We start from the raw sequence: 23,239 nt of genomic DNA on the forward strand, positions 1-23,239 counted from the left end.
TATAAATGTTCTGGTGATATCAATTTTGTGATATTATTTTGTCCTAATAGATAACAAAAGAGAAGTCTACTTACAGCCAATCAACATGACACAAATTGAAAAGATTTTTTCCGAATTGGTGTTAGGTGACACATTCCCGAATCCTACACTGGTTAAACTGCTGAAGGTAAAATAAAGTGCTGTGACGTATTTGTCTTTAATGGATGGCCCAGAACTTGAGTCACTGTCATTGTAACGTTTTCCAATCTGTTCTCCTAAGGAATCCAACCATCCGATTTTGTCAGTCAGGTAGGGCCTTTCTACATTCCCAATCGCATACCAAATGCAAGCCAGCCAGTGAGCAATCAGGGCAAATATGCACATTAAGAGCATTAGAACAGCAGCGCCATATTCTGAATACCGATCAAGCTTCCGAGCCACTCGCACCAGGCGGAGGAGTCGAGCTGTCTTCAGAAGGCCAATTAATGTTGTTGTCTGTGGAAGTAAATATGCGTGGTCAGAAACAGTTGATAAAAAATTCAAGGTATGTCCCTGTGAAGCTAGGTAGCAGGAACAGGTTAAAACAATATGGTGGCATCAACGATAACTGTATATTTGAATTAAGTATTTTTTTACCCACTTTGTAAAATATTCTGAAAATGTGCATTACACTAATTCAGTATCTTGGCATGCAAGAACTCTGGGACCAAGAATTTATCTATCTTGCTTTATGCTCTAACCACCATGGTAAATCATTCATTCACCAATAAACATCCCGCGGTGTTATTAGTGTGCCTAGCAAGTGCCACACACTGGAAGTAGAGTATTGAAAAGAACACACATGGTCACTTTTCTAAGAGACAGTTATTTGGCAGACAAAGAGTCTTCTTTAATGAAGAGAAACAAGTTCACTATCTTTGGGAAGATAAATAAGCAGTAAGATCATTTCAGAGATGAGAAGTGCCATGATGAAAATAAGACAGAGTGATATGATAGAAGACGTTTGGGGGCCTGGGTTGGAACGGGGACCAGTTTATAAAAGAGGGCCTTGCTGAGAAGCTGTCCTTAGAATTGAGAAAGATCTGCATAAGGAGAAGGAGCCGGTCAAGCAGATAACTGGGAAACTTATTGGATGATTGCATGCATGCAGTAGACACTATATTTAAATGCATTTTTCCCTTCTTAAATGTGTTAAGTTGATAAATTGTTTCTTGCTCTCCCAACCATATTGTGCATTTTGCTTTGTGGTGTAATATATGTAACTAATTACATGATTATTATTGATCACGTATCTAATGATAGGACACTTCCATATAATAACATGATACTTAACTGGTTGTTTGGACTTGAAATCTGATAAGTACAAATTACAAGTTTAGTTTTTGGGTTTCCTAAATAATGTCAACTATAAGTACTACATATTTCACAGTGCATATAATTATTCCATAGCTACATGGTGTTTACCAATCAATTATTTAGTCATTTTATCTGTTCATTGTTGGTGTTTATTTCACAAAGTGCATCCAACTGAGTTAAGAACATATATTTTAATTAGAGAAATAGTTCATGACATAAGTGTCACCCTATATGTATTCACATTGACTTGGTGGAAAAAGGGCACTAAGTATCAAGAAAAACATTTTCATTAAAATACTATAATTGTTGCATTTTCCCTCCAAACCCCTCTTGGGTCATAATAGTCACAAGGGAAGGGGAGATTTCTCAGTTTCCCTGAATTCTTTAATTAAGGGAGTACCAACACCCTCTACAGGTGAGAAGGGCCTGTGTAGTTGAGATGTGCTGATCATAATTGGACTCCAGACTTGGCTCATTTCGGAATGTGTGGAGAGCGAGCCTTCCCTGTTTTCAATGCTGGGTTCTTTTTTTTTTCAGGTGCAATACAGAAAATAGTTATTTTGTCCTTCACAAATTTAAAAGTATATCTCATCACAGTAAATAAGCAGAGAATTTAAGTTAGTATTAAGTAGTTCCTTGGGAGAAAAGTCAACTTTCTACTATTTGTATTATCAGCATTTTAGTTTAGCACCTATGTGCTAAGACTGTTTGAATTCTGCTTCTAGGAAAAGTTACTTATTTAATTTCTAAGCATCAGTTTTCAATGTTATGGGCATAATAATGCCTACCTTACAGGACTGTAGAAAATGCCCAATAAATGGTAGCTCTTCATGTTCTTATTTGAACACCCCAGGCATTTTATTTTCATCAGTAAGCAGGAACTTTTATTATAAAATGAGTTGATAGAGTTTACACACTTTCAAAATGCATTACCCAGATATCTGGAATCCCAAATGGAGGTATTTTAACATTGGCTTTGCAGGTTCCACAGGAAATGGCAGGAATTTTATTTTATTTATTTTTTGTTAATCCTCGACCGAGGATATTTTTCCATTGATTTTTAGAGAGAGTGGAAGGGAGAGGGAAAGACACAGAGAGAGAAACATCAATGTGTGAGAGACACATTGATTGATTGCCTCTGGCATGTGCCCCAAGCAGGGCTGGAGATCGAGCCTGCAACCGAGATACTAGGTCTATGCCCTTGACTGGAATCAAATCCAGGAACCTTCAGTCCGCGGGCCGATGCTATATCCACTGGGCCAAACCAGAGCATGGCAGGGATTTTTAAAGACAAGAACTTCATCCAGTTGCATTGACTGCTCAGACTCTGATAATATGAATCGCTCTGGTTCAATGTGTCATCATTTCTATACTTCACAGCTTAAGTTTACATGTTTATTTTTATCCTAGCCCAGTTATCTATTTCCTTCTATTGAGAAATCAGTAATATCTGAGGATTATTATTCAAAAATTCTTGTCCTTGGAACAAAATTTCTCTTTGAACTCTAAAGTAAATGAAATATAATGAAAATTCTCTACATATTTGATTAATGAAGTGAGATGCTTCAAAAGAAATGAGCTGTTTTTAGATCATAATGTGATAATAAGAACTGACTCTTCAGGCTGCAAAAGTGGTAGAGTAAAAATGATGTTATGAGGAGAGGAAAAAGGGAATAAAATCTGCTGGCATGCCACCCACCTCCTTTTTGTTCTCTTCCCAAGGAAACCTCTGATGTTTCTTCTAGAATTATATTAAAATGAGATAAAACCTAAATGGCAGTATGTTTTCTGACCAGATAAATAAATATATCTTATATAATAATACCCAAGAGACATCTTTTCTGAACAAAGAAAGCTTAAGAAATAGGGTACACAATGAAGTCTCAGCCCAATTTCAAAAGTGAATATTGACTTCAGAGTCAAAGCCATGTACCCAAGCATAACTATATATTAGTTTGACAATATAACAAATGACTTGACCTTCTTTCTATTGTTATCAAGATGCACTAATACACCTGAGCATTCTTTCTTAGCTACAATTGTATACAGCACATCTTGTAGATAACAGTATTGCAGTAACTCCTTTCTTCTTGTTGCTTAAATATCTCTTTATAGATTTAAGGGAAGTTTTGTCCCAGGTTGTACAACAGAAAGAAGTGATTGCACCAAAATCTCAGGGAGAATAGACTAAGGAATGATCAATATCCTCTTGATGATTTGTTGGAGATTGTTTGTCTCCATTGTTTAGTACAATGAACTATCTTGTATTACCTGCAAGTGAAAAATGGGACCAACAATTACCTTACAATATAATTGTGTTGACATCAGAATTTGGCTGAGTGGAGTGTTTTCAGAATGTATCTCACAGCATATCTAATTTTATGTACTATCCAGACATATTATGGAAGACTGTCGTTGTGGGTTTTCTCAATTTTTAAAAATAGACATGAAACCATCCTTAAATCAATTATAATAATTTCAAAAATTATAGAGATAATGGACTTTCTCTTAGATGATAGTTCTTGAGCTTTTCATTGGATATTAGAAAAATATTGCATTTATTGTTACTTTTGGTAGAGATTAAATAACATTAAAGCTCACCAGAGGTAAGTATTATTATTATGAAATATAAAGACATTATGATAATAAATAAGATATAGAAAGAGCTGAGCCATTTTGCAGTGGATTGAAGCAAGGTACTTTGTTTTCTGACCTGCCCATGAACTACAGCAAGTCAAGTCTCCACCTCATCAATACCCACATCATCTCAGAACTCAACTCCTTTACCTTGATTCAATGATATTTCAAATTCTTTTTGCTTTGAATGCCATAATAAAAAAAGTCTATTTATTTAAGGCTTTTATTTTTAATGTATTTTTAAATATTTTTTAAAAATGTAAAATGCCTTTTCCCCTGGAAATTCACTTATTTAAATTTCAGGGGGAGGGGAGGGAGGCACTGATGAATATAATCCAATTTCAATTTTTTAAAAATGTATCTATATCCATAGTTTATTAAAGTCCTAGATATTTTATTATACTGAGTTAGAAGTTAGTTTTCTTTATTAAGTATGACTTTCTCAACTAAATTTTATTTTAATAATGTATACTTTGAACAATTATGTCCTTGCAACTATGTTAGGTACTAGACCCAGATTCAAGAAGATTATGTGATTTTTTTACTAGACATTTTACAATATATCAGGCAATATTCTCTCTTAATGTAGTGGAATTCATTTTCAAGGCCTGAAATAGAATAGGATATTTCTGATCAGTATTCAACAACTCTCCACTCAAGATTAAATGTGGCTACAGTTAAACTGAGAAAACCTCATCTGTAAGAGAAAATCTTATGCTCAAATGTTTTTCAAAATTATTTTGAAAAATAATTCTACTGTCTTTTTAGTAAGCATTTTCAAGACTCTTACATTTAAAATACTTTATTTACTGGTGTTTACGGTAAGTGGAAAGAAATATTCTTTTATAAATGAGGAAATATAAGTATGTGATCTTTGGTTTCATCTACAGGGTTGATGAATTGAATTGTCACTGAAACTTTCTATTTAATCTATTAGTTTGTCTTGCTTGTCAAGAAATATTTGGATACAAGAGGGGAAATGGGAAGAGTGAGTAATAAATTTCATAACTGTACACTTATGCTTTGCTTTATATTTTATTTCAATTACCTTTAAGCTCTGGTACTTGTAAACAGCATTTAATGAATTACTTACCAATATAACTTAATAATTTTGAAACTAGTTTCTAGTCTGTTGTTCATCTTGAGTCACATTATTTCAATATTTCTAAGAACACACTCACTAATACAATCAAAGAGCTACATTTTGAGTGTGTTAAAAACATTGAAGGAATAACCTAACTTAGCCTTTCTTTATTCATACCAAACCTCACACATTTCTCCACTAACTGTGGCTTTTAAAGAGAAGACGAACTTAAACCTTCCTGGGAAACTCGCTCCAATATTGAACAACCTTTACTGTTTAAGCCTTTTATTTTTATTTTGTTTTATAATTAAGATTCTATTTTTCTGCAATTTAAAATCACTTTTTCTTTCTCTAATTATAGTAACACAGAAAACTGGGCATCAAATGATTCTAAATACTATATAAATGGTACAGTAAATAAACAATCATGGATATTCCATTTTTAAAATGGGAATTTTATTTGGTCTGAGAAATATGTAACCCAAAATTGTACCTTTGTGCAATCTCTAGCAAATTGTAGTCAATACATCATAATAGATCACACATAAATAATGACTAGATGATTAACTTAATGCAAAATAAAAAAAAACCTTTTTATGGAATGTCCCTATATCTCCTTAGTTCAAAAATTATTCCATTGGGAATTTTGTGTCTCTCACTTATGTCACAGGTTATGCCTTTTTGCAGGCATGACCAATAGCCTCAAATACAAGCCATTGGAAACTTCTGCCATAACACCCCAAGAACTAGCTAAAGAGAGAAACACAGTAACTTAATGTATAGGCCCATACTTGAAATTGCGTCTCCAAAATGTGCTTTGTTATTTAAAGTTAAACATGAGTATGTCTAATCCTATCTAATAGAGGGAATATGCTAATTGACCCTCACACTGTTGCAAAGATGGCGGCACCCACAGCCAATAGGGAGGGAATATGCTAGTTGACTGCTCCGCCCTCAAAGATGGTGGCACCCACAGCCACAAGATGATGGCGCCCAGTCCCCTCAGCCCTGCTGGGGCGGGAGACACGCGGCAAGGCCGGGCCCAGCCCTAGGCGGGCCGGGCCTTGCCGCATGCCTGCCTCTGGAGTCCCCCAGTCCCCTCAGCCTCCCATCCGCCTAGGGCTGGCCCGAGGCACAGACAAGCCTTGGATGTTGGCTGCCCAGCCTCCCAGGGCAGACCCGAGGCTCAGGTATCCAGGGCCAGCCGAGGCTTACGCTGCCGGCAGTGGCAGCAGCAGAGGTGTGATGAGGCATCGCCTTCCCCTGATTGCCAGGTCTCCTCACGCCCCTGAGGGCTCCCAGACTGTGAGAGAGGGCAGGCCAGGCTGAGGGACCGCCCCCCCTCCAGTGCATGAATTTTCATGCACCGGGCCTCTAGTGTTTTATAAATTCACTTCCATCAAACTAATGATGACTATTGGGGAGGTCAGTTTCAGACAGAATGCTGACAAGATAATCAGATGCCTGCTAAATTTTTCTTTTTATCCATTCCATGATTCGTCTATCAGATTAATGAAGCAAACATCAATGTGAGCAGGAACTCCTCCTTCTGCTTACAATTTTCCCTCAGAGAGCACTTCAGTTACTTAGGTTTCAAAGGTCTTGCCTGCATTCATGAATCATGAAGAATAACTGTTAAGTGTGAAAGTAAAGAGGCCAACAAAGCAAGTAATTAATCAAAAGAATACTATTTTCAGGGGTGGAAGAGGTTAATGAAGCATTTAACTAAACAGAATGCTTTAGGTTCTAACTGTTAATATTTCTGAAACTAAGACTTGCCACAGCTAAGCAAAATATGGGAAAATTTGAGGCAGATAATGAAAAGTTGGCTTTCTGGAGGCTGATCCAATAATATTGCTCCTTTGCATCAATAATATGAAAGTAATTTGCTATGGATAGCATAATGTTTGATGATGCAAATATTAAGAAATAAGGAACCATTTCCTTGGTCTGTCTGGATGACACTAACATCCAGGAAATATTAATGACATAGGCCTACTTATTGCTAGTATTCATTTTCTACAATCTATATTTTTAACATTATAGAAGATCCACCAATTATTTGTAGGTAATTTGCATTTACTTAAACTAAAAGAAATTAATGATATTTTGAAGAAAATAAACAATTCTGCTCATGTATCTATTTTAGTAAAAATGTATATGCCAAGCTATCCTTTGTATGTATATGACAAGCTTACCTATAAAACATGTTACCATTGCTAACATGTACTATAGATAAAATAATATAAATCCAAAATTCAAATAATTTTTCTTCTCCTTAGTTGAGTGTAAATAAAACAAAAATGCAACAGTAGCTTACAATTTAGGGAAATTATTAATTCATGCACTAGAGGCCTGGTGCATGAATTCATGTACCAGTGGGGTCCCTCGGCCTGGCATGCGGGATTGGGCTGAAATCAGCTCTCTGACATCCCCTGAGGGGTCCCAGATTGCGAGAGGGCGCAGGCCAGGACAAGGGACCCACTGGTGCACAGCTGGGGTCAGAAAGGGATGTGGGAGGTTGGCCAACTGGGGAGGGCTCCATGGCATGTCTGGCCTGTTTTGCTCAGTCCTGATTGGCGGACCCCAGCAGCAAGCTAACCTACCAGTTAGAGCGTCTGCCCCTTGGTGGTCAGTGCACATCATAGCGAGTGGTTGAGCAGCCTTAGCATAGCATTAGTATATTATGCTCTGATTGGCTGAACAGCCAACTGGCCGACTGGATACTTAGCATATTAGGCTTTTATTATATAGGATTTATTGTTGTTGATTTCAAAGAGAGGAAGGGAGAGGGAGAGAGAGATAGAAACATCAATGAAGAAAGAGAATCATCTATCAATCAGCTGTCTCCTACATGTCCCCTACTGGGGATCGAGTCCAAAACCAGGCATGTGAACCGACTTGGAATGGAACTGAGACCTCCTGGTTCATGGGTTGACACTCAACCACTGAGGTGCACTGGCTGGGCTGGGAAATTAGAAGGAAGACATTCATGTTTAATTGACATTAACAAAATTCTTTTCTCTAAGGTCATTCATGATGCTGTGATACATGGAAACATTTTAATAATTCAGTTAATTAAGCAATTAAGAAATTATGAATGGGCCTGGACAGTGTAGCTCAGTTGGTTGGGCAAAATCCTGTGCATTGAAAAGTTGCTGGTTCAATTCCAAGTCAGGCCACATGTCCAGGTTGTGGGTTTAATCCCAGTGGGGGCATGCAGGAGGCAGCCGCTCGAAGTTTTGCTTTCACATAGATATTTCTCTCTCCCCCCTTTCTCTCTAAAAATCAATAAAAATATTAGGGACAAAAAGAAATCATGATTGTTCTTACATTTAGTTTAAAATCACTTTAACTTGTTTATTCATGTATTTATTTGTAGAAATATTCTGTGAACACACAAAAGCTCTCTCGTGGGCTTCCCCTTTGTCCCAGGCCTCTGGATCTCATACATCTGGCAGAAGAATTGTTCCTACAACTTTTGAAAATGCCAGCTGCAAGGCTTTGCTTCAGACCTGCCAGAAATGAATCTCCATACTTTTCTAAGATCCATGTAGCAACTAGTGCATGGTCCTGCTGTAGAAGCTCTGATCCAAACAAACCTTTGTCATAATTGCATCTGATTTATAATCTAATTAATCTCATTTCTTTTTCTTATACTCACTCATCTTTCTAGCTGCCCATGTGGTGCTCAACTTGCCTACTGAGATCACTAATAGGCATCGCAAACTCAGCATGGCCTGAACTGAATTTCTACCCCCATAATGCACCTTCTTCTCCCCAGATTTCTTCCATTTGGATAAATGTGCGACGATCTACAAAAGTTGCTTAAGTCCCCTCCCCAACCCCCCAAAAATTTCAAACAAGAAGAAAGAAACAACAAAATCTTTGAGTGATCATTAATTCTGCTTTTCTCTTTTTTTAAAACAAATATATTTTTTTATTATTGACTCCAGAGAGTAAAGGAGAGGGAGGAAGAAATGAAAACATCAATGATAAGAGAGAATCATTGATTGGCTCCTTCCTGCACGCCCTACTCTGGGGATCGAGCTCACAACCCAGGTATGTGTCCTGACTGAGAATCGAATCATGACCTCCTGGTTCATAGGTTAATGCTCAACCATACTGGGCAGGCAATTCTGCTTTTCTCTTAATCCTCCAACACTATTTAATCCATCAACAAGCTCTCCTCTAACATATTCCAAATGTACCTACTTCTCTTCACCTGTATTGCCACCACGTAGTCCAAGCCATTGTTGTTTGTCCATCCTACATTATACCAGTAGCAAAACTTCTAAAGTGATTTCCCTATTTCTACTCTGACTAAATTGTCTGCAGACATCAGCCATGAGGTGTTTCAAAATATCCAGTGGGTCATGTCATTCCCACCCCAAAGGTTTCATTGCAGCCAGAAGAAACACAGATCCAAGGCTGCATGTGATGTGGCCCCTGTCTCTGTATCCTCACATCTTAGCATGCCGCATCTCACTATGGTCCAGCCTGGCTGCCACCGCCTTCTTTCTGGTCTTCTTACACGCCAAGGCTGTTCCCCAGTGGGGCCACTTTCACCAGTGTTTTCTTTTGCTTGAAATGCTCTGCATGTGGTTTCATGAAGCTTGTTGCTTCTGGTGAAGTCTCAACTCAATTGGCACTTCCTCTCAGAGGTCTTTCCTAATCTTCCCATCCAAATTAGCCCCCCACTGAAGTCATTCTGCACCACATGACTCTTTCTTGTCAGCTCACAAACATCTTAGGAGAAAAAACAAACACAACGAAATAACAAATAATCCTTTCCTTCACCATGTGAAAACTTCTAATATTGTCCTTTTTCTTTCCTTTTATTACCAAGACTAGAGGCCCAGTGCACAAAATTCATGCACTGGATGGGGGAGGGGGATGGGGAGTCCTTCAGCCTGGCCTGCACCCTCTCACAGTTTGGGACCTCTAGGGAGATGTCCTCCTGCTGGCTTATATATCCCTTTAAGCTGGCAGTCGGACATCCCTCTTGCAGTCTGGGGCTCTTGTAGTCTGGGACCCCTTGCTCCTTACCGCCTGCCTGCAGCGGAGGCGGGAGAGGCTCCTATGACTGCCACTGCACTCACCAGCTGTGAGCCTGGCTTCTAGCATAGGGGCAGTGGTGGGAGCCTCACCTGCCTCTGAGGCAGTGCTAAGGAGCAGCAAGCCCAGCTTCTGGCTGAGCGGTGCTCCCACAGGGAGAGCACACTGACCACCAGGGGGCAACTCCTGCATTGAATTTCTGCCTCCTGGTGGTCAATATGCATTATAGCGACCAGACATTTCTGCCATCCTGTCGATTTGTATATTAGCCTTTTATTATATAGGATTCTAGCAAGAGGAGGCCCTACTCACATCCTGTTAATCTCAGAAGCCACATTAGTTTGGCTTATGGCTAATATCCAATTAATATCAATGAACATGGAACTGATATGCTCAATGACTTATTTTCAGTCCTCATCATGCTTTATGTATTTATAGCATTTGACACTCTCACCTTGAATTGCCCTTTACTTCCAGTAGAGTGAGGTAGGTAAACGTCCTATAATGCCTAAAGCAGTCTCAGATAACAACAAAAATGTTGTGTTCTACATAACAGTCATTTGTATAAGCTAAAAATAAATTTATAGCTACTGAGCCTTGAAACTAGGTTTTACATATAAAAATAAATTCAGTTTTGCCCATTTTAATATTCATTACATTTTCCAGGAATTTAGCCACCATGAAAATTGAGAGATGATTAATTTGTTTAGTTTGGACATTTACTAAGAGTTGTTCAATGTTTCAGAACATTATATCTTCAATGACAAGAGGTCTTGTGGTGTGGTATTTGTGTACTGTGTGATATGTAGCATGGTTATATAGGTATAAATATGTATCCTATATAGTAAAAGGGTAATATGCAAATTGTCCCCTTGACCGAGAGTTCGACCTGAGTTCGACCAGGGGATGGGGCTGGCCTGCCAACCACCTGGGGCCCCTTTCCCTGGTCATCCCTGCCCCTGATCGGCCCCACACACCCCGATCGAGGGTAGGGTCAGCACACCGACCACCCACGACTCCTTCCCCCAGCACACCCAGCCTGATTGGTCCCAATCAGGGCTGGCTGTCCAGATCCCACCTGTGCATGAATTCGTGCACCAGGCCTCTAGTATATGTATAAGTGTACTATATACATGTATACATGTGTAGTTATCAAAGTCACAGTGTTTCTAGGTGTGTATAAATGTTAAAATGCTTATTTATGCATATATGCATAACTACCTGTAGATATACACATATATACATATATAAGCACATGTATATATATTCAACCCTTATGTTAAAATGCAAATATAAAAAAATATTTAGTTAAATATTTTTTAAATATATATTTTATTGATTTTTTACAGAGAGGAAGGGAGAGGGATAGAGAGTTAGAAACATCGATGAGAGAGAAGCATTGATCAGCTGCCTCCTGCACACTCCCCACTGGGGATGTGCCCACCACCAAGGTACATGCCCTTGACCAGAATCAAACCTGAGACCCTTCAGTCCCCAGGTCGATGCTCTATCCAGTGAGCCAAACTGGCTAGGGCTAGTTAAATATTTAATTTATTGTTTAAATATGGACTTCCTCATTATAAATAGGTATAGTACCTAGTAACTTCATTATATCATTTAATATAGATATGCCTGAAGCATTTATATATTTAACTAGGTATTTTATTAGAAACATTTCATTTATTTCTCCTTTATATTAAGGATGGAAATTATATATTATATTTGTAAAATTGTGTGTTAAAAGATGATATTATCTATGACTTTTATTTAATGACCAGAGGCCTGGTGCACAAGATTCGTGCACTGGGGGTTGGGGGGTCCCTCAGCCTGGCCTGTGCCCTCCTGCAGTCCGGGACCCCTTGGGGGATGTCTACCTGCTGGCTTAGGCCCGATACACCCAGGGATCAGGCCTAAGCTGTCAGTCAGACATCCCTCTTGCAGTCTGGGGCTCTCACAGTCTTGAAGCCCTCGCTCCTTACCACCTGCCTGCAGCAGAGGCAGGAGAAGCTCCCACCACCGCTGCTGTGCTTGCCGGCCATGAGTCGGGCTTCTGGCTGAGTGGCGTTCCCCATGTGGGAGCACATTGATCACTGGGGGGAAGCTCCTGCATTGAGCATCTGCCCCCTGGTGGTCAGTGCACGTCATAGTGATCGGTTGTTCTGCTGTTTGGTTGATTTGCATATTAGCCTTTTATTATATAGGATAATAAAAGGGGGAATTATAATAATAAAATATTTATTATATTGGGTCTGATAGAGCTGGGAACCAATACTTTATAGTTCTATGCCTCTAATGGGCTTCTCCTCTAACTAGCATGATCTTCCTACCCTTTCTACCTGTAAAGCTTCCACTGGTAATCAGGAACTCCCCTTTCCATGCTCACATGTCCCCTTGTCCACAGCACTATAAAAGTATTTTTCAAACAGTACTTATTCTATTCATCTGCTGCTCTCACACTGCAGACTGAAACCTCCCAGACAGTGTGGTCCTTGTCTCACTCTTTCCTGTAAACTTGGCACATAGTAGGTTCTCAATAGATGCTTACAGAATGAATGAACCTATTTGAGAATCTGACTAAAGTTATGAACTCTGTATTCAGAAAATGTACTACACATACACCTACCAGCTTTCCACCCAGTTTCTAGCGTTCTAAGGTATTGGGAACACAAGAAGTATTTTCCAACCTAGATATTATTAAAGAGAAAGCTTTGGAACAAGACATTTCAGAAAATGCCTCTTCCATATAATTTGAACACAAAACAAGTAAACCTCTTCTCTCTCAAATCACAATTTTGAGTGAAGAAAAGAACACCTTCGCCTTTGACAGTTTTATACCCATGGATTAACATCTAGTGATTTTATACCCTGGGAATGTGCTATGTGCTATGAAACACTGTTTTATTGTTTAAGTTTGGTTAAAGGTAAATAATATTTAGTATCTCTTAGCAAAAATAGAAAGAATTGTAAATTATTTGCAATGGCAAAATGGTTCCATTTCATGTTATAGCATTTTCAATTGAAAATGAATTTTACCATTGAGATATGGGGAGTTTGTAAAGCAATCAGGTACTTTATTTTTTTGCAGTTAAAAAATAGATTCACTTTTATACCTGCAATCTTTCAGAAAGTAAGATGCTTACGCTGCTCTTACCTCATCTGAACCAGATCCAAAAATCAGCAAGTCGAAAGGAATCGCTGCCACCATGTCAATCAGGAACCAGCCTTTGAAGTAGTGGATCGCTATTTTGGCGGGATCACTTACCACTTCCTCATTCTGATTTACGTACGTAGTTCTGAAGTTTATTAGAATATCTATGATGAACATAATATCCACAATCAAGTCTACCACATTCAAAGGGCTGCAAGAGTAGCCACATTCTCGCCGTTTTTGCTCCTCTCTGTCATTGAGGAGGAAGGCTGCCGAGTAGGGGGTGAATATAGCCGTGTATATGACCAGCAGCAGGATAAGCCAGTCCCAGACGGCCTTGAAAGGACTGTAGTGCAATATTGTAAACTTGTTGATGCGCGGCGTCTGCAGTTTGTATTCTGGCAGGACGTCTGCTCCTAAGGAGAGAACCTGAATATAGAAAAGAAAAACATATACCATATAAAAATGCCATTATTTATTCCCCACACCTATACAAATATTAAGGTAATTAAACAGCAAAACCTATTAGAAAGGATTCACGTAATGGAATTCATACATTGTAAAGTGATATTTGAGGAAGCCCGTATAAATCCCTAACTTCAGAAACCTCATTGGTGTTTTTGATAAATATTATTTTCACTGAAAAACATGAGATAACAAGTAATGGTTACCAGTTCCTTTGGAACATACTACTTGTCAGTAATAAAACACATAGCTGTTTTTGTTTGTTTGTTTGTTTGTTTGTTTTTTAAGAAAACCATGAAATCAGTTTGATACATGAGTAATTCAGTTTTCAAACCCAAGAAAGGATTGGCTGTAATGAATAGAAGCAGTCTACTTGGTTCCAGGATCACGTTCATAGTCTGGGACAAATAGACTTTCACCTGAACTTCTCCATCACATTTAGAGAATCATGAAGAGAGAATTGTGCAAGGGGATGTTTAGAAGAATAACCTGGAAATGTTGCAGAATTCTTACATATCAAGGAGTGCTCAAACTCTAAGATTTATTCTACTTAATAAGGCACTGAGTAGACTAAAATAGTTCATTTTTTTAGAGTTTTAGGTTATCTGAAAAAAAAGAGTTAAACTTGAATTGTGACTTTACCCAGTAGGAAAGTTCATGTGTTTGTGATTTTAAACCAAATTTTAAGAACAAAGGTAAAATAAAATATTAGCTACCCAGAAAATGTAAATACATGGGTTTTCAAAAATTTTACATTTTGATGGATCCACAAATGGCACATAGAGTCATTTTTTAAAGGAGTGGTAGGTTATAATTTTACCTTATGGATATCCCACATAGGTGTAATGGCTTTATTTCAAAATGAATCTCACTAAATAAACATTCTTAGACTAGATTCTTCTAAACACAGCTAATAAATCATCAGCTTTGCAGCATGGCTCTCAGGAAATCCCATTAATTAGTCAAAAGAGTGTTATTTCTGTGTTCTTAGTAATTCTATCCATGTAGGTTTTAACTTAACTATAATAATAAACTATCTCAGACAAATTGCAACTTGCAATTTTATTTTTATTGTCATACTTCTTACATCCCCACCCACATATAAGTTACTGTTCTATTTAAATAAATAAAAAACTTGAGAAGTTAAATAACAACCTCACATGAGATACAGCATGACTTTTAAATATAACAGAAAGAGTTCAGTTAAAATAAGCAAAGCTCTTTTTAGATAATAGCTAAAGTGATTTAACTAGCTTTGGAAAAAAAAAACAATAAAAAACCTAACCATTTTTCTCAGTCCAGAATAAAGTTGTATATGGAGGAAACAGGGCTTTAATTTAAGCTATTGTGAAAAATGACAGGAATTAATTATTACTAAGAGAGAAATCTGTAAATAAAGTGATTTCACTATTTATTAAACACCAAAAATCCTCAGAATCCAAGATCTAAATCTATATCTATAGTTCTAGTGATATCTAACTTCCACAATCCAAATAGGAATGATGTTTAAATAATCTATCAATTCATAAGTGCAGATGATAGAACGTAATCCTGTCATGCTTAGTACAGAAAAACAGTGTAAGATATTTTGGTCTGAAAAGAATGGATCATGTCTTTTGGTGTCATTATGTAACGTTTCTTTCTCAAAAATCAGGGACTACTCAGAATATAGGAAGTAAATCCAAAACCTTATTTTGGCTCTCAAAGTCATCTAAAATATGGACCCATTCTGTCTTTCCAGTTTCTTCTCTCATTATATTTCTCTATGCACACAGTGTCCTCTGGCAAGACAACTAAAATTTTTGAGCTGCTTCCCAAAATGCTAAATTCACAAATTTCTCTCATAAAAAAGGTATGTAGTTACTCAAAGAGAACCAAAAAAGAGTCATTTTTAAAGACAGGAATATATGTATGAGCTTGCTCCCTGCTTTAGTGACCTGCTTCTGATATGAACCTCCCTTAGGGGGCAATCTAAATATTTGTTTTAGCAGAAGTTATACTACATACATATAGCACCTTGAGCTTCCCCTGAGAAGCAAAACTGTGGATGGAACTCTTTCCATTGCACATATGCAAAAATTGGAAAGGAAATGATATTACACGTAGAGTTAAAAGAAAGGCAGGGAGGTATGAAATAATGTGTTGTGGGTTAAACTGCTTATAATGTTGATGAATAAAATGCAAGGAAACAGTGGTAGAGGAGGGCAGTGAATAGGGACAGTGACAGGCTATAGAAGATGTAATGCGACATGGTAGCAATCTCAGACTTTCTCATTGAGGTCAGGGTTTCTCACACTTTAATAAAATATAGACTCCTTTTAAGGCTAAGATACTTATTGCAGAACCCTAATGATAATTTATAATATTTGAAATGATAATGTTAGGTAAATATGTACCAAAATAAAACTGGTTAAAACCTCTTAATATGACTGTTGTGGATTGAATTGTGTACCCCCAAAATATGCTGAAATCCTAATATCTGGTACCTCTGAATGTGACCTTACTTGAAAATAGGGTCTTTGTAGGTGTAATCAAGTAATATGAAGTCATGGTGGACTGGAGTGGGCCTTGATGAAATAATTGGTGTCCTTACACAAAGAGGGAAATGTGGCTGCAGAGACACAGCCGTGTGACAATGGAGGCAGAGAGAGCTGCAAGCCAAGGACCGCCAAGGGTTGATGGCAGCCACCAAAACCTGCAAGAAGAATACGGAACAGATTCTCCCTCAGAGCTTCCAGAAGGAACCGTGATTTTGGACTCCCAGCCCTCAGAATAATTTCCATTGTTTTAAGCCACTCTGTGATATTTTACTATAGCAACTCTAGAAAACAAATGTAATGACAAAAACATAAACAAATAAATTATAGAAAAAATGCAAAACTATCATCACTAATTTAATATTTGATATACCTGATTGCATTTTGACTATTATGTGTGGTTTGATCTAATAGATAAACTATTTTTCTCTGTTCTAACCCAAAGTGCCTTTTTGTATTAACGTGTTACCAAAATGATATCACAAAATTAAAAAAATTGTATTACCATTATAGGGTAATTTAATCAAATTCTTAATTCAAATTTCATTCATAATAGTTGTTTAAAACCAATTTTAAAGGTGTTACTTGATATTGTACAAAAGGTTTTTGTTTACTTGAAGTTCAATTTTGCTTTGGAGCAATATTGAATTCTACATTAATTATCTAATTAAATTATTTCTGGAACTAGGTTCAGAAAGGAAGTTCATTTGCAATATTCAAATGTATCTATTGATACCAAACCATTGAAATTTGGTATATACAACAATGGAACATGTTTTGAAAATGCATTTGTAGCAATTGGTATGGTACTAAAAGTTATGGTACAAATTCTTTTGATTTCTGAAAGGCCATGCCATTTTTCTATATTATTCAATTCTTTCATGACTTTTATCAGCCAATTATACAGCATGCTTAGTGTCATGTGGTCTCATTGTAAACCCCAAAATAGTCCTAGGCACTGAGCCAGGTCAGATAGCAGTAGTCTGTTATTAAGTGATTATCTTATTGATTCAAAAGATTATTATATTGTTTTAGCTTTTCACCAAGATACAGTAATTTTTAAGATTTTCCAGGAGAACTAGAAAGAAGTTCCATATGCTCTTTGCATAATATATGGAGCATATAGAATTTCTCCATATGATCTCTTTAGTAGGATAGTATGATGTCTTATGTAGATGCTCAGTACTCCCAAGAGATATGTGGAAATACACAGTCCTCTTAAGGTCAAGTTCTGGAATTGGCACAGCATCACTTCTGCCATAATTTACTGGCCAAAGCAGTCACAGGCTATCCAAGATTCAGTAACGTGGAAGGTTAGTCTTTACCTCTTGACAGGAAATGACATACATGGGAAAGAGAAGAATTCAATTGTGGCCACAGGAATTATTGACAATTATTGTTCTTAGGTATGATGATAATATCATGGTTATGGTTTTTTTTTTAAATAGTCCTCACCTTTTAGGGATTCACAGGAAAATATTTATGGATGAAATTATATAGTATTTGGGGTTTTCTTCAATATCATCCAGAATGGGAGAAGATAACAGGGAGAGAGAGTCTACTTGTATGCAACAATATCAACTGTATATTGATTTTATTGAGACTGGGTGATGGGTATATATAGTTATTCTAGTTTCATAATATGTTTAAACATTTTCACAATAAGAAGTTAAAAAAAATTCTAGAATCTCAGCCAGAAAGGTCTAAGATATTTGAGGAAGTAATTTCTTGATGAAAAATAAAGAAATAGGTCTACAAACGTCACAGAAGTTCGCATCTATCAAAATTGAGTTGGTTCTGTATCAGGTAAGTTTGGATTCTTGTTTATACAGAAGAATGGGTACTTTGCTCTCTGCACATCTAATTCATATGATGCTGACCTTTATTCAACAACACAGACTACACACAATCCCTATTTTGCCTACCCTCCAACTGTTTACCTTCATATTTCCATCATGTTGGGGCAAATCACACTTACAAGAAGGTAATTGGACAGGCTAAATCTGCAGATGCTCATCCCTCTCAGAATACTTAGCTACATTGTTCAACAAGTTAGATTAAAATACAGACATTTTTCAGAAACTCATAAGGTTAGGCCTCTTATTGAGAATCAGTGTTCTCATATTCAAAGCTTTCATTCTAGTTTGATATGGGAGGTATGTTTTTGCATTTCCCCCATAAAACTACCACTGAATGCAACGTATATGTTGTAATATCATTTTTGTAAAGATTTGCATTAGATATTATTTTTATAATTTATTTCTAGAAAATAATTGAGTTCTCCTGAGGAATCAAAGTTTTCATCTCTCTTTCATTTTAAAAACTGACAGTGAATAAATTATTTCATTAATTGCAGTTTCTTTTTGCTTTCTTTCAGAAAACTATATGAGTTTGGAATTTTAGTACAATTATTTATGTTGTTTTAATAGTTCTATTTCCATTTTCATGGTCTAAATGCATATATATGTTATAATGTCACCTTATACTTCTTTGGAAATAGGAAAAATGTATAAGTCATAGTCCCAAGTAAGTTTAAATTAATCAAAAAAAGACTTTGGAGTGCTGTTAGAAATAAAATATTAGATAGGTAAATATTTGTTTTAAAAACATGAATAGGATTTTAAGGGGTTCATGATTAAAAAGTAAAAGGCAGCTACACAGTCTATTAACTTTTCTTAAGAAAGCCAACTTCTCCTACACATTTGGGAAGATACTTTAGAAAGATAAAACATGATTAATTAAACTTTGATAAGGCTTTTCTTTTTTTATATATGTTTTTATTGATTTTTAGAGAGAGAGGAAGGAAGAGGGATAGAGAGATAGAAATATCGATGAGAGAGAATCATTAATTGCTCAGCTCTCTCCTGCACACCCCTTACTGGGCTTTGAGCCTGCACCCCAGGCATGTGCCCTGACCAGAAATCAAACCAGTGACCTCTTGGTTCATGGATCGACACTTAACCACTGAGCCATACCAGCCGGGCCATAAACTTTTCTTTTAAGAAAGGAAGAGAGAGAGAGAGAGAGAGAGAGAGAGAGGGAGAGAGAGAAGAAAGAAAAAAAGAAGGAAGGAAGGAAGGGAGGGAGGGAGGAAGGGAAGAAAAGAGGAAGGAAGGAAGGAAGGAAGGAAGGAAGGAAGGAAGAGGGGTTAAAACCTCACTGTACTAAAAAAGGGGGAACTGTATGATCTCCAGAAAAAATATTTATATTTTCTCTTTCCTGAAACCACCAATTAAATTTACAGTTTAATACAGTCTAAAATATTGTTCTCTTTACCAAATACAATTTTCCTAGTTGCTAGCACACTGCTATTTGTTTAACCTCTAACTGCTAAGTGTTATATACAACAAAAATCTATATATGAAACAACACTATTTATTCAATGAAGATCTACTGTGAAAATTTTGTGGGAACACCAGTATTAATAACTACTCTTCTCTTCAGAAAAGTGCAATAGGGAACGATTAAGTCTTCCAAAAGATTATATGGTACTTCTGGCAGCTGTTAAAGCCATGCTGAGGTGTTGGTAGAGACTGTTCATCTGTTATTTATCCTTTACTCAGGACTCACAGTTAACTAATAGGCTAGCTGTATTTTTAACTATTGGGAAGAGCAGTATGTAACAAAATGAATCAGGTAAAACATATAGCATCTGGAAAGATTTAGAATACCTGGCTTTTCAGCAGATGATTTGAGAAATACAGCAAAGCCTGAGTAATTATTGCAACAGGCAGCCCCACTGATGATTACCCAGATATTTAAATTAAAAGATGAAAGGGTTTCACACAATAAATCAAATCTGTCACATAGGAAGCTTTAAATAAATAAAATATTGAAATTAGATTGTAGAATCACTGCAGCATTCTATATTGAAATAACTTTCTAAGGCTTCAATTAAAGTAGATATGTAGTCATTTGTGTGTATGTGCACATCTGTGTATGCATGGATGTTTAATAAGTTGGGATGATTGTATGATTTTGTAAATATCAGAGTCAAGCAGGTTCAGCTAAATGTCAGGTTCAGTGTCTTGTATGTGCTGTATATGCTAATCTAAAAATGCTGACTTCTTAATATATGTGACTCAGTATAAGAGAAAGAGGTTAGATCATATCTCAAACATTTATAATATTTATAAATTACTTAAAATATATACATATTAAAAAATTAAACTCTTGCCCTGATTGAACCAAGAGGTTATGGTTCAATTCCTGGTCAGGGCACATGCCTGCTTAGCTCATCAATGCTTTTTCTTGGAGAAATAGGATTGTTAATACTGACTCTCTTTATGTTAGTCACCAGGTCCACTGTTAAATTCTGACATTCAATTTTCTCAGTGGCTCTTTGAGATAATTATTATTATCTATATATTTTTATAGATGAGGAAACTGACTCAGAGAGAATAAATAATTTACCTGAGGTCTCAGAGACAAATATAATATGATCAACCATAAAATTCCCTAACCTTACTGAATGCCTATTATTTACTGAAGACTTGATGGCCATTATCTCACTTAAATATTACAGGTTTACAATGTAAGTGCTTGCTGTAGGTTGAATTGTGTCCCCCACCAAAAGATATGCTCTATTCTAACTCCTACTACCTGTGAATGTCACCTTATTTGAAAATAGGATCTTTGCAGATGTAATCAACTTAAGATGAGGTAGGTTATACTCAGTGGATTGAAGAGGGCCCTATACAAAGAGGGAAGAGACAGAGACAGACACACAGAAAGAATGACACATAACAATGGAGACAGAGATAGGAGTGATGTGTCTATAAGGCAAGGAACACCAAGACTTCCAGCAACACAGAAACTCAGAGGAAGGCAGGAAACTGATTTTCCTCTGTAGGCTTCACAGAACATGCCCCAGCTAATGGCTTGATTTCACACTTTTATTCTCCAGAGTGTTGAGAGAATAAACTTCTGTTTTTTTAAGCCTCTCAGTTTCAATTCATTTCATTATGGGGATAAAGCCTACGTTTTCTTACTGCACATGCTGTTTCCAGAAAAATAATTTATTTTATAAGGATCTGTGTAAACCCTTTCATAGTGATAAAACCATTTTTAATAAAATTCTAATCACATAAGTCAAAATAGTGAATAAAGAGAATTATGCAGAATCACTTCATTTTTTATAAATCTTTATTGTTGAAAGTATTACATATGTCCCTTTTCCCCCCATTGCCTCTTCCCCTTTCCCCACCAAGCCTTCACCACTCTATTATCTGTGTCTATGGGTTATGCATATGCACATATGAGTTCATCGGTTGATCTCTCCCCCCCCGCCCCCCCCCCCACACACACTCAAATCACTTCTTGGCAAGAGACTCAATGTTACTTGTTGGGATGGACACACAGATGTAGGACATAGGGAGAACAAAACAGCAATGTTAGATGGCCATGATGGGCACCCAAAATAATGACAATTTCCGCTAATTAGAAATGCATAATCTGTCCAATATTGCTGCATAGGCTAGACTCTGGGCTGAGATGGCCCTGTTACATATCCCAGCTCTGCCGTGGCCATTCAAAACATCTCCCTGAGCAGTAGATTCCTTAGCGGCAACATGAGGACAGCAACACCTATCTCATAAGCCACAGTGTACTAGGTAAGATCACACATGTATAAAGTTTATAGAGAACCCCTGTCTTACCCTAAACACCCCATAAGTGAAAACTATTGTAAAACTATTGTAAAACTATTATAATTTTAGACACATTTAACTTGACCAACTCAAAATTAAATTACAAATAACACTGAATGTCAATTATAATTATTGACTGAACCCAATTCTCTGACGTGACCTTTGGATTAAGTCAATCATGCAAAGAAAAGATAGCCAAAGATAGATAATTATGGTTCTTGGTTTTGCTGGTAAGATAAAAGTTTTTCTTTGATTATGAACATCTTAGTTATGCTATGTTGGCTCATGGGTTATTTGTCAAGTAGTGATTTAAGGGATCAACCATTTTTAAAAAGCTCTCCAACACTTTGCAAAGACCCAGTTTAAGCAAAGAATAACATATTTCTTCATAAAAGCATGTGTCCTGGAACTAGGGAACAGTTAGTTAATCAGGTTAGAATGGCTATCATAAAAAATAACTGCCAATCTGATTGGTGGTTGGAGAAAATTACTTTTGAGCATCTTCTGAGAATACATAAATTTCTCAATTTTTCTGCAAGTAATAAAATGGCATTTCTTTCAAATGAATTCAGTAAGTATTTATGGAGTTCCTGCCCACTTTAAAATTTGAGTATATTTTCCAAGGACCCTGCAGAAATATATATATATATATATATCTCCATAGAGATGATATCTGAGGTTCTGCAGTTTTATTATTTTATCTAACACACATTGTTTGCTCAATTACAATAAATTAGTGTGATTTTACTATGTTTGCATCTTCTAAAAGTCAGGGATTATTGTGTTTTAAAGGCAGAAATAGGCAACACTCTCCATGAAAATTCCAGGATGATGGGGAAATGTAAATGTGTGTATATGTGTGTGAGCAAACAGAATTGTCTACCATGGTGTATTATTCCGGGATATATGGGTGAGCTTTTATTAACTCCTCAGTCACCTATGACCTACAATGAGGTAAAAACCTTGACTTAGGGCCTAAATTTCTCTGAATCCCTTAGAGCCACAAACACATTTATAAAGAGAGAGGGAGAGAGAGAGAGAGAGAGAGAGAGAGAGAGAGAGAGGCAAAAGAGTAAGAATAAGAGATGAGTAAGAATAAGAGATGTTTAGAGAGAAAGTGAAGCAAAAAGTAATGGGGGTGGCATTGTAGGAAATGAGCTCAAAGTTACAGTAAAGTCAGATATGGCATATTGACTGACTGAAGCACAGAGGAACTGTTTCTCCATTACTGATAGATTTTCTTCCTGAGTATTTACAAGGTGAATGGTGTGCTTTGCTTTTAAATAATTTGTCTTCAAGAACAGTTTCTTCTTCCTGCTATATTTCA

General features: G+C 36.7%; 1 protein-coding gene across 7 annotated transcripts in view; it reads right to left on the reverse strand.

Annotated features, from left to right (window-relative positions):
- KCNH7 (potassium channel, voltage gated eag related subfamily H, member 7) overlaps positions 1 to 23,239 on the reverse strand; it is a 411,835-nt gene that overhangs the window by 57,804 nt on the left and 330,792 nt on the right. For all 7 annotated transcript variants that reach the window (XM_014534137.1, XM_014534135.1, XM_014534136.1 and 4 more), the window contains 2 exons: positions 13,266 to 13,691; positions 75 to 474 (listed from right to left, as the gene is read on the reverse strand). In XM_014534137.1, coding sequence (XP_014389623.1) covers positions 75 to 474; positions 13,266 to 13,691 — 826 coding nt within the window. The remainder of the gene's footprint in view (positions 1 to 74; positions 475 to 13,265; positions 13,692 to 23,239) is intronic.

This window comes from Myotis brandtii, unplaced genomic scaffold (assembly GCF_000412655.1).
Source record: "Myotis brandtii unplaced genomic scaffold, ASM41265v1 scaffold125, whole genome shotgun sequence".
In the NCBI taxonomy this organism is placed as follows: Eukaryota; Metazoa; Chordata; class Mammalia; order Chiroptera; family Vespertilionidae; genus Myotis; species Myotis brandtii.